At 33.2% G+C, this 16,115-nt stretch overlaps 2 protein-coding genes and 1 pseudogene across 2 annotated transcripts; 2 read left to right on the top strand and 1 right to left on the bottom strand.

The window, feature by feature from the left end:
• Positions 1 to 1,239: 1,239 nt before the first annotated feature.
• Positions 1,240 to 8,689, bottom strand: LOC129894996 (probable inactive ATP-dependent zinc metalloprotease FTSHI 3, chloroplastic). The gene is made up of 4 exons (XM_055970607.1): positions 7,294 to 8,689; positions 4,983 to 5,306; positions 2,624 to 2,924; positions 1,240 to 1,668 (listed from the first exon to the last, which is right to left on the bottom strand). Exons 1-4 carry the CDS (start codon positions 8,428 to 8,430, stop codon positions 1,469 to 1,471), a joined length of 1,962 nt encoding a protein of 653 aa, XP_055826582.1. The 5' UTR covers positions 8,431 to 8,689; the 3' UTR covers positions 1,240 to 1,468.
• Positions 8,690 to 11,834: 3,145 nt separating this feature from the next.
• Positions 11,835 to 12,623, top strand: LOC129894823 (uncharacterized). Its single transcript, XM_055970452.1, has 2 exons — positions 11,835 to 12,349; positions 12,533 to 12,623. The coding sequence occupies exons 1-2, from the start codon at positions 11,835 to 11,837 to the stop codon at positions 12,621 to 12,623; spliced, it is 606 nt and encodes a 201-aa protein (XP_055826427.1).
• Positions 12,624 to 12,836: 213 nt separating this feature from the next.
• On the top strand, positions 12,837 to 13,557 carry LOC129895642 (uncharacterized; annotated as a pseudogene).
• Positions 13,558 to 16,115: the final 2,558 nt, after the last annotated feature.

Genomic DNA, 16,115 nt, shown 5'->3' with positions numbered 1-16,115 from the left:
TGTAGGTCGTGGTTTTTGTTCCCTTAAGCAAAGAGTTCTCCACGATAAATCTCTTTGTTGTTTCTGTTGCATTATTACTTTCTATCATAGTATAAGAACCTGGTTCTTATATTCATTAGGTGTTCTATATTTCTTCACCTACGCATCCTAAGAACAACACTCTTCACCTCCTCAATTCTTATATGCCTACAATACCAACATTCACTACTTTAAGACATCACATAAGGCACATTTTGAGTAATTTTTAAGCAGCTTAACATAATACTTTGTACAGTTTAAATTAGAAAATTTTGCTAAAACTATTATTGTAGTTCTTATTTTTTATATCAATCATTATTTGTTGTTTATTATATTTTGATTATCGCACTATTTTGTTGTTCGTGTTTCTTTCTTGTAGACTTTGCATTGCTTCCTTTGTTAGTTGTTATGTTTTTTACATTACTTTTTTCTTTTTTGTACTGGGATTGCTATACTTGAGTCGAGGATCTTTTGGAAACAAACTTTCTACCTCCACGAGCTAGTGGAAATATCTGCACACACTCAACCCTCCTTAGACCCCGCTTGTGAGATTTTACAAAATATATTATTATTATTGATAAAAATACAATAAGCACAATGTCATAAAACAAAAAAAATCAGTACATCGATTCAAATAACAAAATATCTTACATTCTATTAAACCGCTGAATGCCATTAGAGATTAATGATGTGACTGTCCCTACTTTGTCCGAAAAATAAGACTAATCCGTAAAAATTTAAATGACATTCTTTTCAATTAATAGAAAAACTATTAAAAAGTTTGCAAGCCAATTTTTTCCGTCAGTAATTAGCCTTAATAATAGAGGAAAACTTATCAGAAATTTTGGAATCTAATGGTATTAAGTGGTTTGATGGAACTTAAAGATACTTTCTGATTTGAAGCAATTGATGGATTTAATTATGTTGTTTTGATGCAACGTAACTGCATTGGTGCTTTGATGAATCTTATGTCAATTGGTGATATGGTGATTTGATGGAATGTAAAAATATGTGGTTTGAAGCAATGTAGTTAAACTTTTTTGTTTATGACACCCTAATTGTTGCTTTAAAATGACAGAAAGTGCTTTATATGATGCCTTAAATTAGTGGGGGGAAATCATTACAGTTCAATGAAGTTATTCCATAATTGCAATTATGAACTAAATTGGATCAAATATGTCCTTATACCTTATGCGTAAGTTCAACAAAGTAATCGCAAGAAACAAAGGGCAAATATGAAAAAATTTGCATACTTTAGGACCATTATTGACCCTTTTCTATTCTTTTTGCAACAATGGTTTAAATGAATGCTACCATTCAAACCAACTTCCAAACAAGTTGAGGTCCGCAATATGAATAATCACCAACCATTTTTAACATTGCATTACATTCTTGATTATGTGGGGTAAAAAACATTATACAAACAAGATGGTTAATAAGATCATATATCTCAGCTGAGTGCTTGATACCCCAAAGGTCCTTGTATTGCATCACTTCTTGTACTGGTCTTCCTCATGAAATAAGGAACCCAAGGGAACAGTTTCTCCAGTTCCTTGCCTATTGCACTTTGGGTGTATTGCTTGTCATTAATCCCAAATTTTGCTCTTTCTATGGCTTCCATTATATCTTCCCTTGAGACACAATCAGCCCCTGGTAAACATGCATATAAATGTAATATTGTTACAACACTGGCTTCAGCCATTCAGTCTTGTTTTGTAAAACAGATGAGATTTTGTCATTACTATCAACCAACAACAACATACCCAGTGAAATCCCACAAATGGGGTCTGGGGAGGGTAGAGTGTACGCAAACCTTACCACTACCTCGTGGAGGTAGAGAGATTGTTTCCGAAAGATCCTCGGCTAAAGTGCAGCAAATCCAAGTACAAGGAAGAAGAAAACAGTGGAAAAAACATAGCAACTAACAAGGGGGACAGTGCAAATCCTACAAGAAAGGACCAAGAACAACAAAATACCGAGATAATCGAAACACAACAAACAACAGACAATTTTGTCATTTCTATCATGGTACAAAAAGAAACAGTTCACCATATCATAAAAGAGCACAAAAAAGACAAGTAAGCAGAGGAGAGAAAGAAGGCTCTACACATACACTAAGTAAATGGAAACAATAGCAAACTTTATAGGAACAAATGCTTAAATGTAATCCAACGTTCAGCATCATTTTCCTCGATATCAAGACAAAATATAAGCCCATCATAACTATGTTTGATTCATTAAAAAGCAAATCACATGCCACTCTATTTGTGATGGTTTTTTTCTTCAAGACAAGTGACATCACACATTCTCTCAATCATAAGTAGCTATCCAGGGTAGCAAGTTGATGAACTAAATACTCATCAAACAACAGTCCTGCAAACTTTCATTCCCTTTCTGGCCCTCCTTTTTAGTTCTTTTTATTTTGCTTTATTTTTAAGGACACTTGGTACATTATTACAGTAACACAAATAATTAGCTAGCTACCAATTTTACACATTCGCAATAACACAATAAATAGCTAGCTACCAACATCAACCATGAAGAGGCTAAGCACTTGTGAATGCAACAAAACAGTGGTAATCAGTGCAATATGCCGTAATCTAACCTCTCCGAGCAGCAAGCAAAGCAGCTTCATTTACAATGTTAGCAAGGTCAGCACCTACAAAGCCCTGGGTAAGAGATGCTACCAGGTTACATACAAGCTCCAGGTCCTCCTCAAGGGGAACATCTCTTAAGTGTACAGCCAGGATCTTTCTCCTCCCATCTTCATCAGGTTCCCCCACTAAGATTTTCCTGGAGAAACGTCCAGGCCGACATAGTGCTGGATCTAGAGCTTCTGGTCTATTAGTTGCAGCAACTACAATGATATTCAAGTCCGATTCAAAGCCGTCCATCTCTGTAAGCAACTAGATAAGCAGAAGGTTCTTTAGGGCAAAAAATGCATACTTTAACCAACAAATGCATACTTTAAACAACAAATATAAGTATCAATTCAAGAGCACAATGTTTCAACTCGTAACTCCTACATCCTAACTGCTATTGCTACCCCAAAAATTAGAACGATATTTGAAGAATAGTCAATAAAGAAATACAGTATTTAGTTAATGTGTGGCTAAAAATCATTTTGTTATTTGTCAATTTGACCCTATCCAAGATGAGAAAAATTAATGCATAAAACATAAAATTGAACTAAATGGAATAAGAATTATCAGTTTGTCCCTCATAACCTAAAGTAAATCAACTTTTGGGACACAATGAGTAATTAATAGATTAAAAGACAAAATAGAAAATATTGCTCAACTCTTAGAAAATTCTGGTTACTATAAACACTTAAGGGCTCGGTTGGTGCGAAGGATAAGGGATAACTAATCCCGGGACTAATTTTAGAATGAGTTCATCCTATGTTTGATTGGGATAAAATCACTGGATAACTTATCCCGGGATTAGTTATCCTGGGATTGTATTTTTTTTATCCCACATAGAGGGTGGGATGGTACAACTAATCCCGGGATAGTTTATCCCGGGATAACTTGTTCCCAACCAAACGAGCCCTAAAATTCCAAATTCAGAACTAGAACTCCATACGGAGGTGGACAATGGCAAAAACTTCCCAGTACAACGATTCTATATGGAGTCAACCGAAGGAGGGGAAAAGAGGGAGGTCTGGAAGAATATCTAGAATGCCAAAGCACCAAAGTAGTGTTGGAATGAGGGACGAGATTTTAATAGAGAAAACTTAAGGAAGAGGGTTGACTTGCAGTGAGCTGGTGTAATATCAATATGTGCTGGGAGTAAGGCTAGTACATAGACCACCTCTATTTATTTTTATTTTATTTTTATTTGCACCGGGTGTCCGAGTCTCTTAGAGCCCTGACTAATCCTGGGGGGTGCACAGGCCCTCGGCAAGGATTTTCCCGCAAGTGCACCACGGTTAATTCAGGTTTTACCCAGTCCGATGGCCCTCAGAAATTGTTTGCACCCAGTGGGTTTCGAACTTGAGACCTTGAAAGGGAGCAAACCCCAAGGCTCAAGTCAATTGCAACCAGGCCAACCCCTGAGGGTTCATAGACCACCTCTATTGCATTGCATATTTTCCTCAAAATATGGATCCTAGTATCATGTACATTTCAATGAAGCATAGCAGGTTGGAGGCTACAGAAGATTCGTAGAAAAAAGGAAAGTAGCTTCGCGAACATGTTGTCTTTTTGGGATTATTTATGGTGAAAGAACTAGAATATTATTTCAGAGCAGCAGGAAAGATAAAAATGTTCCATTTATATTTTTGGTGTAAAGAGAGAATCCTATGTTGTACAGATTGCTAGGATGATGAATGGCATGGTTGAGGCCATTGAGCCACGTACAAAACTTTGGCACCGTTAAGATAGGTGGAAGGAGGATCATCAGCTGGAAGGCGAAATGTAAGTGTCCTTAGAAGAGAAGATAATTCATTAGCCAATCAGTTTATGTATAATCAATTCTTTTAGCGATACCAAAGGCTGCAACATTTTTAAAATCCAGAATTAGGAATTGCAGTGTAACTGTAGGAAATTTCCAGTTTTAAGAACTATATGTATGAACTTACATAACCTCTTCTCGTTAAGAAGCACATATTTATCACATAACTGGCATTGAAAGACCTAAATATGAACATTAATGAAAAAATCTGGCAGCTGTCAAAATGGGCCTTTTCACAAGAGTAGATATATAATAAGCTGAGGTCAGAGGACCAAGTTTCTCAAAATAATTCATGTACTAGAGGTTTAAAGGTAACAATTATTACGGCATCCTCAAGCCCCAGAATCCAAGCAGAAAGGATCAATTCCTGATGTGTTGTACTGCTTTTCTTATGTTACTACTAATCATCCACAAGTAAATATCGGCTAACTTATGACTCAATTAAGAAGCCATCGGATAAACAAGCTGACTCCATCAAAGAGGTGACAGAGGTTTCAGTCTCTATTTACCTGATTCAAAGTTTGGTCTCTTTCATCATTGAAACTCCTGCCACGCTTTCCTCCGACAGCATCAAGTTCATCAATGAAAATGATTGAAGGAGCATTCTTTCTTGCTACACTGAAAAGGTCTCTAATGCGAGCTGCTCCTCTTCCAACAAACATCTCAACAAATTCACTAGCAGAAACGGGAAAAAAGGGTACTCCTGCTTCTCCTGCCACAGCACGAGCTAGTAGCGTTTTTCCTGTCCCTGGTGGACCTACAAGCAGTACACCTCTTGGTAACTTCGCCCCTAGTTTACTGAAGTTTATAGCTCCTTGCAGGCACAACACTATCTAAAAACAAGAAAATGAATTGTCAGTCCAATAAGGAATAAAAATGGTACTAGGTGAATTAAGACAGATACTTTACTAGCTTGTACATATGAACTACACAAAACACTCCTTATCTTCCATGGAAGGAGGAATAAGTGGACACCTTATCTTAGGAAATAAATTCAACAATCTTAAACCTAATAGGCTTTTTTTCTTTCTTTCTTTTTTGATAAGGAAACCTAATAGGTTATTGTATCAATATCATCTTAAAAATTAGTCGCTTAATCACTAGTAAAGTACAAGTCAGGAACAAAGAAAGGTTGAAAAAGAGAGAGAGAGAAAGAGTGAGGAGTGATGGTCTGTCTCAGTGGTACAATTAGCAACTTGTAGAAATTTTAGTCATACAGTATGGCTGAATTTGTAGGAATATATGGAGGTATGTTTTCTCATCATATATAGCAGCAGAAATGTGAAAACTACTCAAGTTTAATGTTATTTCCTAAGCCAGGAACTTCAATTTCTAGCTATTGTTTTAAATCCATGGTCCTTACATTTTTCTCCTTGACTGTTATGAGTTCTTTGTTCAAAATGGCTTAAGCTTCACTCAAATTAAGTCTGAGAGGGAGGTGCGGGAGAAAGTTTGAAGCAAACACTCAAGAGAGTAATTCTCTTTGCTTGGCGCAGTGCTATCTCAGTAGCAGAACACTTAAGAAGGAGAGGAGGATTTTCGTGAGTTGGTGCTACTTGTGCAAGGAGTATAGAGATGACACATCACTTCTAGTGCACTGGACCATTGTGTTCTCACCATTTAACATTTCAGTTGTGTTATCAACGAAAGTGAAGAAAACAATCATGTGCTGGTTATTACAGACAACAAGCGGCCGGGAGAACATTGTCGTTGTGTGTTTTTGGACAACATGGTCTGAAGGAACTAAGATTTTGTTTAAGCATGTCGGAAGCCTTAAAAGTAAACTAAGATTTTGTTTAAGCATGCCGGAAGCCTTAAAAGTAGATCTTTTAATTTCTTCTTCAGTCAGCGAAAGGAGCTGCCAAAGCCCAAAATGTTAGTTACCTGAAATGGCTGAAACTGAAAACCCTTGTATAACCATGTTTAGATGGACCAACATTTACATCCAATACATAGTCAATCAACTCCTCAATAAAGAATGTACTCAATATTTCACATGCGAATTAAATTTAGACCACTCGTACTGGAAATGGGCCACTTGATCATAAAGAATTATAGTTGAACAAAGAGGGAAGCCAATTATTTTTGAGGTAAGTCATTTCATCAGAAACTAAATGTTGCAATTCTCATGGCTAATAGTCACAAACGTCTCAGTTACCTTTCTACTAAAACTACAGTTAAGCTTGCTGGATAAAAAAAGTATGTGTTTTTTTTTCAAGTTGAAGAGCATGGAGGTCGAGGATTGGGGTAGAAGGTTAGTAGGTAGCCGAGCAATTTCTCTCTTTTATGTGGGAGAGCATGATTCTAAGTTTAGAACACCTTATTTGCTCCCTCTTCTCCTTACCAGTATTATTGTTATTATTCTATCATTATCTGATTCTTCAATTTTAGTACTACTGTTGTTACTGTTACTTTGGTTATCTTTACTACTTTTGCTGTCAGTATTTTTCTTTTCTATGATATTTTCACCATAACTTCTTTACTCTTGTATTTTTCAAATCCATTATAAAAAACGTTTTTCTTGAGCCGAGTGTTTATCGGCAATAGCCTCTCTACCCCACAAAGGTAGGGATAAGGTCTGCATACACCCTACCCTCCCCAAACCATACTTGTGGAATCACACAGGGCATGTTGTTCTTTAATCAAAGTATTGACTGGGCATCTTCTATACATGAATTAGGTTGAATGCATCACAACTCATCGAATGAAGCAACAAAGAACTACTACCAATTGAGAGATGATAAACTCACTATCACCGCAATTTCAAAACTTAAATACCAATTAAAATTTAGTACGCAGTTCATAATAATGGCTGCTTACCTCCATAAGTTCCACTTTTGCAGCATCCACGCCCTCCACATCATTAAAGCCAACCACCTGGTTACTTGGCTTTCTTTTTCTTGCAGAGCTATTGGCAGCAGAAAGCTGGCGATAGAGAAGCCACATTATAGGAGTCAAAGGAATCCATAAAGATAACATAGTAATTAATAAGGTCCTAATTGACATAAGTGCTGATTGTGGGGCTGAGCCATATGCTGTTCCCTTTTCCCTCATTAGACTAAGAAGATATCCTTCATCATGATCAATCTTCCTTGTACTAAACTGCCATACAGGGGTAGAACCTTGTGCTTTTGATATTTTACTGAAGACATTCCTTCCAACTTTGTTGCTATCTATATCTTTGCTTTGCTCAGTGATGATTGCTGTTTCTGCAGGAACTAAGGAATTATCATCACCTGTCTGAGCATTTTTAAGACTCCACAAGTTTGTATTGTAGTAAATACGCCGCGTGCCTTCCTCAAATTGAACCTTGGATACAGATCCTCCCTGAAGACTGGTAATCAAGTCTGAATATGGAACAACCTTTGGAGAAGGAGTTGTTGTCAATCTTAAAAACAAATAACACAAGCCCAATACCACTGAAATTGAAGTTGACAGTGTCACTCTTCTTGTGTTCTTCCTCAGAAAATTCCCAAAATCATTTAACATAGATTTAACAGATACCCTTTTCAACCATCTTGACAATAATCTTATCCTTGGTCTCAATCTCAACGAAAACTTCCTACGAATAGTACTACTTCCTGTTTTATTCAAATGGGTTTCTATATCTCCCTTCTCATTTACCATTGACCTAAACCCACTACTATAAAGCAGTAGTCTACTTTGAGACCTATAATTCAACCCCAGAAAAAGAACAGTACTTGTGGTAAAACAAGAATTGGATAATGAGCAAGATTGATTCTTTAATCTCCTAAAAAGATCAAAATTACCAAAATGGAGCATCCATTTCTTGTACCTACACTGAGATATACATAATCTTGAGGTAAAACAAGAATTGGGTAGTGAGCAAGATTGATTCTTGAAACTTGTTAAAGATTCAAAATTCCCAATATGGGGTTTCCATTTCTTGTGAGTAATTAATAATCTGTCATTTGAAACAAGTGGGAAAGATGCCATTTTTCTACAATATGCACATGAGTTGTTCCATGAAACTTGGAAAGAACCTGAACCCAACACTAAATATTTACCTTTTGATTAACAATATGAACAAATATAGGAGTACCTGGTTTTGACTTTTTAAGCTTTTAGCAGTATAGAGCAGCTTTGAGAAGGAAGATAAGAGCAGATTTGGGGTTTTAAGAAAATTATTTTGCACTAGAGGATGAGAGGGTAAGGTGAACCAAAATCTGAATCTTTTGATTTTTCCAGAATTTTATTCAATGGGTATATATGGGGCTTTCCTTATATCAACCTTATTTTCAAAAGAAAAAAACATAACAAGATAATTTTTTAAATAATTATTAAAAATACATGAAAATATTAACTTATTATCAATTATGACATATAAAATATTAATTAAAATAGCAGATTCTAATATATATATATATATACCATATAAAAAATAATTTGACTTTGCCACATATTTATACCATATAAAAAAAATTAACAGAAAAAGTACTTCCAAAATAATAATTAATACTATGAATAATTATTTCATAAATTTATATCAAAAAAATAACAATAATCTAACTTTTCCATAAATTATATTTATATCATATATATTTTAGATATGAAAATTTTATACCATACATATATTAAAATAAAAATTTGTATGCAATAATACTTATATTACTGATTTTACATGAAAATAAAAAGTGAGATTAAAATAAACGGAAAAGGGTCAAATATACCTTGTACTATTGAAAATAGTTTAAAGATACCCCTTATTATACTTTCCACCAAATATACCCCTCATGGTATACTTTCGATTCAAATATACCCCTCTCATTATAAACACTTGAAAAACTCAAAATTAAATAACTCATTCCCAATTTTAAATATCTGATTTTTTAGGAATAAATAAAATTTTCAAGTACTAATTTGAGTTTTTTTTTCTTAGAAATGACAATACAATACTAATATATGAAATTTTTAAATACTAATTTGAGTCTTTTTTTCTTACAAAATGATAAGACAGAAAATGATGCGAAATAATTTTGTAGCATTTTCTGTCTTATCATTTTTGTAAGAAAATGACTCAAATTAATATTTAGAAATTTCATGTATTAGTACTTAAAATTATGCAATGCATTTTGTATTTCGTTTCTAAGAAAAAAAACTAAAATTAGTACTTGAAAATTTTATTTATTCCTAAAAAAATCAGATATTTAAAATTAGGAATGAATTGTTTAATTTTGAGCTTTTTAAGTGTTATTCCGTTAAAATTAAGGGCAAAATTGTACCAAAATATAGTGAGAGGGGTATATTTTATCCGAAAGTATAACAGAAGGGATATATTTAGCCCGAAAGTATAACGAAGGGTATATTTAAATTATTTTCAATAGTACAGGGATATATTTGACCCTTTTCCGTAAAATAAATTATACATATTCTCATTTTAATAGAGATAAAATATGTGTTAGAATATTTTGAATATGTCGATTTGGTATTATTTTTTTTTTTATGTAATAGAGATAAAATATTGGTTAGAATATTTTGAATATGTATAGAGGGAGAACGATTTGGTATAATTTTTTCCATGGTATTTTTGTTTAAGGATGGAAAAGAACCCTTAATTTAAGGTAAATTGATAATTTGTTATAGAATTAAATTAGGGATAATAATTATTTCTTTTGATTCTTATAAACTGCTATATACATAATAATTAAAAAAAAACTACACAAAATAGATCAAGGGAGTAAACTATTTATTTAAGTGAAAATTTCACAAATAGCTAGTATAAAAATCATATTTATGATTCATAGCTACAGTTTGGATATTTCTGTTTCATAGCCAGACTTTAAGTTTGCTATGCGTCTGATTTTGTATAATTCGCTTGTTTATTAATAATTATACAATTCAAAAATTCAAATATTTTAAAAAATTAGGCGCGAAAATTTCAATTGCTAAGAGAAAATAAATCTCTTAAATCAAGTAACAGCATCTGTTTAGAATTTCACACGAATATGGCTTCCTTCATGCCATCAAACCTTTTCATTATGGGTTTCTGATACGGACGAATGCAATTCAACACCAAATTGATTGATTTCTTCGCTTAATATACAAAAAGGTACATGATACATTCAATTCGAATTCTCGTAGTTTGTGTCGAATTGTATAATCAATAAACTGTATTGATTTCGTTCTTTTAGTTTTAATTGCGAATATAGAATTGAAAATTTAGATTCAGTTTATTATAAGTTTTCATTTGCTGAATTGATTGATAATTTATATTCACGTCGCATTTTCTGAGTTTTCAGATTGAAACGATCGATTATGAATCAGATGTGTCTGGATAGATCGAGTTGTATATAATTGTATTAATATTTTTTTTGTATAAGAATGAAGACACGAGTTTAGTTGTATTATATTTGTATCAATCGACTGTAGCTACTAAGAATTATATTTGTATTTGTATAAATATACTTTAATTCTGTAATTTGACTTAATGAGTTGTACAAAATTTTGTATATGCATCATATTTTAAATTGTATAAATTAATGTATATGTAGTTGGACTTTATGAGTTGTATAAAATTATGTATACATATTGAACTGTGTATGTATGCTTAAAGTTATTTAGTGTTGCCTAAATTGCTGAATTTTCTACTTTCTTGATTTTTCAAATTGTTTAATTGAATACAGCAATGTCTGTCATAGTTATCTTGGTAATGTATTCTGAAAAATAGAATGATGCAAATTGTTATGTGGACTACATTGTTGAGAGAGTCGGTTTTAGAGAAAATGAATCTTATACAGAGTTGTATAATTTGATTGCATTACAGTTAGGTGTGGATGTGAGTGTCAAGACCCTAAAAATTGAATATAAGGTGGCTACAAATCAATTTAATAGGTATCCAATTTGTATAGCTCTATTGGATATGTATGATCAGAACAATGAACTGTGTGGAGGCATATCAAGTAATGGGGCATAGAATAGCTTCGCATCACTTTGTATAACTAGGGTTGATGAGTTTGAACATCAACAGCTTGCAATTTCTGATTTAGTAGATCCACTGGCTGCATTGGAATATGGTAACTATAGTGTGGTAATCTCGGATCCGTATCATAAGTATGTTGAGGAGGATTAGGTATACAATGATAAAGCGACATTCAAGTTCATGACGGAGCAATATGGAATTGCGCAACAATTTCAATTTAAGACTGAAAGGTCAAATTCAATCAGGTAATATCTTCTGTATAATTCGACTCAGTTATTTGTATATATATACAGATGTATTGTGTATAAGTATTTTTTTTGTAAATATATTTGTATAACTTTAACTATTTTATGTATATTGATTAGTTATATTTGTATTTGGTTATACACTTGTGTGTTTCTCCACAGACTGTGATTGAATAATGAAGGCATCGGATATTAACAAGTCAGGGATGTTCAAAATTAGAACATTCAATCCGAAATATACATATTCTTTAAAAGATAAAGTGTATTCGCAGCGACAAATAACCAGTAATTTGATTGGTGGGATTGTTAAGCCAAAATTGATAGATCATAAGAGGAAATACACACCTAGGGATATTAAGAATGATGTGAAGATGGAACAAGTTGTTGATTTTACTTACCAGTTGGCTTGGGGGGCTAAAGAAAAGGCTCTAAATTCTTTGAGGGGTATGCCAGCAAGATCGTACGGTAAACTACCAGGATATTTGTATATTCTGAGTATAACATACCCAGGATCTCATATATGTTTGAAGAAAACTGGAGAAAATGAGTTTCTCTATCTATTTGTTGCATTTGATCCTTTCATATATGGGTTTGAACATTGTAGACATGTACTTGTTATGGATGGGAGTCACCTTGGAGGTTCTTATAATGAAACATTTGTGGCAGCAAGCACTTTGGATGGTGCAGGTATGTGCAATTTAATTTTGTACTATATATATATATATATATATATATATTTGAAAATTTATAGTTGTATATACTTGCTTTTTGTAGGACATATCTTTTCATTGGTGTATGGTGTGATTGATTCAAAAAATGACGCATCTTGAATTTGATTTTTTGAACAACTAAGAGAATCATATGGTGAAAGGAGTAACATGTGTGTTGTGTCTGATAGGAATGAGAGCGTCATCAAGGCTGTTACTCGAGTGTATAATGATTTGCCACATTATGCTTGTATGTGACACTTGTGAAAGAATGTTGTTACAAAGTTCAAAAAAATCCACAAAAAATTAAGCCCACTATTTTATATAATGGACAAGACATGCAATCAATCTGATTTTGATAGGCTGATAAAAATAGTAGAAAAGGTAGATAGACAAGTGAAGAAATATTTGGAGTTAGCTGGATATTATAAGTGGACTAAGATTTATGCACCAATTCATCGTCGGTGATCTATGACATCAAACATAGCAGAAAGTATAAATGCGGCACTAATATCAGCAAGAGAATTGTCAATTTTTAATTTTCTAGAGGAATGTAGGTTGATGTTTGGTAGGTGGAATTGTGAGCATCATTCACATTTACACCCTTAATGAAAAAATTTCAGGAGATTTTGATACTGAATGAAGCAATGAGCATACGAATGAGGGTATGTTTGTATATACTTCTATATTTGAATGGCTTTTAAAGTAATCAGTTCGTATGATATTTATTTATCTTTGTATGTCGCAGGTTGTACCATCAACTGTATATGTTCACAATGTCAGCGATAATGGTAGAAATTATATTGTTTGTCTTCAAAAAAGGACGTGTACTTCTGGAACCTTCCAGTATGAAGCAATATCATGTGAACATGCTTAGGTTGTTTTGAAGTTCAAGAATTTAGCACCATATGATTTTTGCTATGATTTATACAAATCGATGACAGTGTTGAAGACTTATGAGATGCCAATATATTCATTGCCAGACAAAAAAGATTGGATAATCCTTGAATACATAATGGCTTATTTAGTTCTGCCTCCAAAGTTCAAAAGACCTCCGGAAAGGACAAGAAAAAAGAATCGACGCAAATCAGCAAGAGAGATGTTCGAAACTAAGTGGAAGAATACATGTAGTAATTGTGGCAGTGCAGGTCATAATAGGCGTTCTTGTAGAAATAAGCCTCGGGCTGTTTAGGATAATTTCATTTTTGGTTATATCTAATTGCTTTTATACATTTAACATTGCCTCGCTTTTGAAATTTGAATATTATGAAAGATATAGTGAAAAATTTTAAATTTTATTCTTGATTAATTTTGATTTTTTTTGTATAAGTAAATAAGATATACAAACTATTACAGGGTTGTTTGTATATTATATAATTTAAAATGTGTTGTTGTTTGTATAACTCAACATAAGTTTATAACTTAACACTACAAAAAACGCGAGTTTTAGCCATGCGAAAAACCATGGCTAAGTAGTACTCAAATCGTGGCTAACACCACTTTGCCATGATAACTTAGTCACGATTTCTAGTGTGCTTAGAGGGGGCGTCGCCAGAAAATTAGCCACAATTTTAGCATCCATGGTAACAAAAAAAACATTTAAAAAAAATCACAATTATTTTTCTGGTATCAATACATAAATGAGGTTCAACAGAGTATTTCTTGCCCAGTTTGTTCTTGAAGAAAGTAGCAGTAGCTTTTAACAAAGCATTTTTATCTCTATTAGCCTTCTATATCGGAGCTTCCACACATCTACCATCCAAAATGCATAATAGAAATATAGGAGCCTTGAATTTACCTACAAGGCAGCAGTTTGAGGAAAAATTAGAGGCAACTCGACAACATCATAGACGTGTACATGTCCATATTCTTTCAGAGTTTTCACACCAAAATAAAACACTTGAAACTTGAAGACCAATAACCCAAAAATTCATCACATACAGCAAAAGAAATACAATGTGCAACATCAACAAGTCTCCCAAAGGTTATTCAAAATACCAACAAAAAAAAGACAATCCAATTGTAGAAAGTAAGGTATATATGTTTTGCACCTGATAAAATACCAGCCAACAAATGCTCAAAGCTATACGATAAACTTTTCATTGTTTCTCTATAATCCAAGAATCTAGAAGAGAATTTAAAAATTAAGCCTATGTGTTATTAAGCTCTGTAGCTGAGTACATCACTCATCTATAATTCAGTTTCAATCACATTCATGTTGTCTCTATGAATCTAACTCCACTCTTTATAACTGATTTCATACCATATAAATATAGGAAATAGAGTCTCATAACATACAAATTAGGTGAGAGAACTGATGTTTCTCTTCTCAAATTATGTATTGATTTTAGGCTTATTGCATGAACTATTCATATACCATGGTCATTAAATCATGCTATATTCAAAGGAAATTTGAGATCAACAAAGAGACAGGAAGATGATAGGCAAGGAAGGTTAAAGAGGAAGGTTATGATGATTTGATTAGTCTAATAACAATGTTTAAGAAATAAATTTGAGAACACCTCTCTTAAGAAAAAAAGACTGGATAAGTAGGTTAAATTGTAATAACTGAAACATCCCTATGTTTTTATTAGCATAAAGATGAATTAAAATTGAGTACTAGAAATGACAGAGTGATGTCCACAGTACTTTTCAATAAATTAATTAGGAAAGCAAAACCTATTTTTGAATGATCTAAAATGTGCTTAAAGATCGCAACATGATGACTCACTACTTAAGTCATGGTAGTGACAACAGTTTTAATCCCAACTAAAACAAGGGTGAGCCCACTTGTTCCAATTTTAGCAAGCAACATTAACTTGGCAACCTGTGTTATGGAGTGAACGAGTTGCCTGATGAATAAGTTGAAGTGCCCGCAAGTTGATAGAATGTATGTATGCGCACAAGGACGTGTAAGATTTAAATAAATTTCGCACACAGAGGTGAATAAATTCTAGAGAAAATCAAATTTACCCTATCCAAGAAAATGTAGTAGGCTTTACTAGCATACTTTGTTCTTCAAAAATTCAAAGATCAAACTACTTTCTAATCCGAATGCCATGAAATAACCAAAAAGGAAATTAAAGGGCATGATTGTTCTTCTGATCGCATAACTTAGACAGAATTGTATTGTTTTTCGGTAGATAGATAAGACTTACTGACATGTGTGATTTATTTAGTAACCAAAGCATGATCTAGACAATCAGAAATCTAAAAGAGGTATTTTGATATACATAATCATAGGAAAGTACCTGACTGTCAGTGTGCATGCTGTTGCGGTGTGTATTATTGATTGTATTCTACAATCGAATGCATCGATCAGCTATGTAACCACCAGAAACTAGATGCCTGTGAAGATTGGGGACCATGCAATCGCCTTTACAACAGCCATATGCTCACAATATTTCAATGTAGGTTGTGTTGAATGGTTGTTCCATACGAAAGGTGGTCATGAAAATTTATATGAGAAACTGTAACCAAGAGCTAAAGGGAAAGAAAAATATCATCTAGCAAGTATTGTGACAGGAGCAACTTGATTCAGGTAATCAACCACGTACTCTGTTATCATTTCTATCAAAAGTTAATTCACTTCTATCAGGAGCCCATTTGAGTCCACAAACCTAAAAAGAAGTAATTTCTATCAAGATACAAGCATAATCTCCAAGAGCAAGCTATAACACGATAAAATAAAAAGGATTAAATAAGTACTAAATAACGAAGATATCAAATCAATAACTCAATACTCGAGGA

The sequence above is a fragment of the Solanum dulcamara genome, chromosome 7 (assembly GCF_947179165.1).
Source record: "Solanum dulcamara chromosome 7, daSolDulc1.2, whole genome shotgun sequence".
In the NCBI taxonomy this organism is placed as follows: domain Eukaryota; kingdom Viridiplantae; phylum Streptophyta; class Magnoliopsida; order Solanales; family Solanaceae; genus Solanum; species Solanum dulcamara.
The sequence above is the reverse complement of the archived record's forward strand: the minus strand, read 5'-3'. Positions and strand labels throughout refer to the sequence as shown.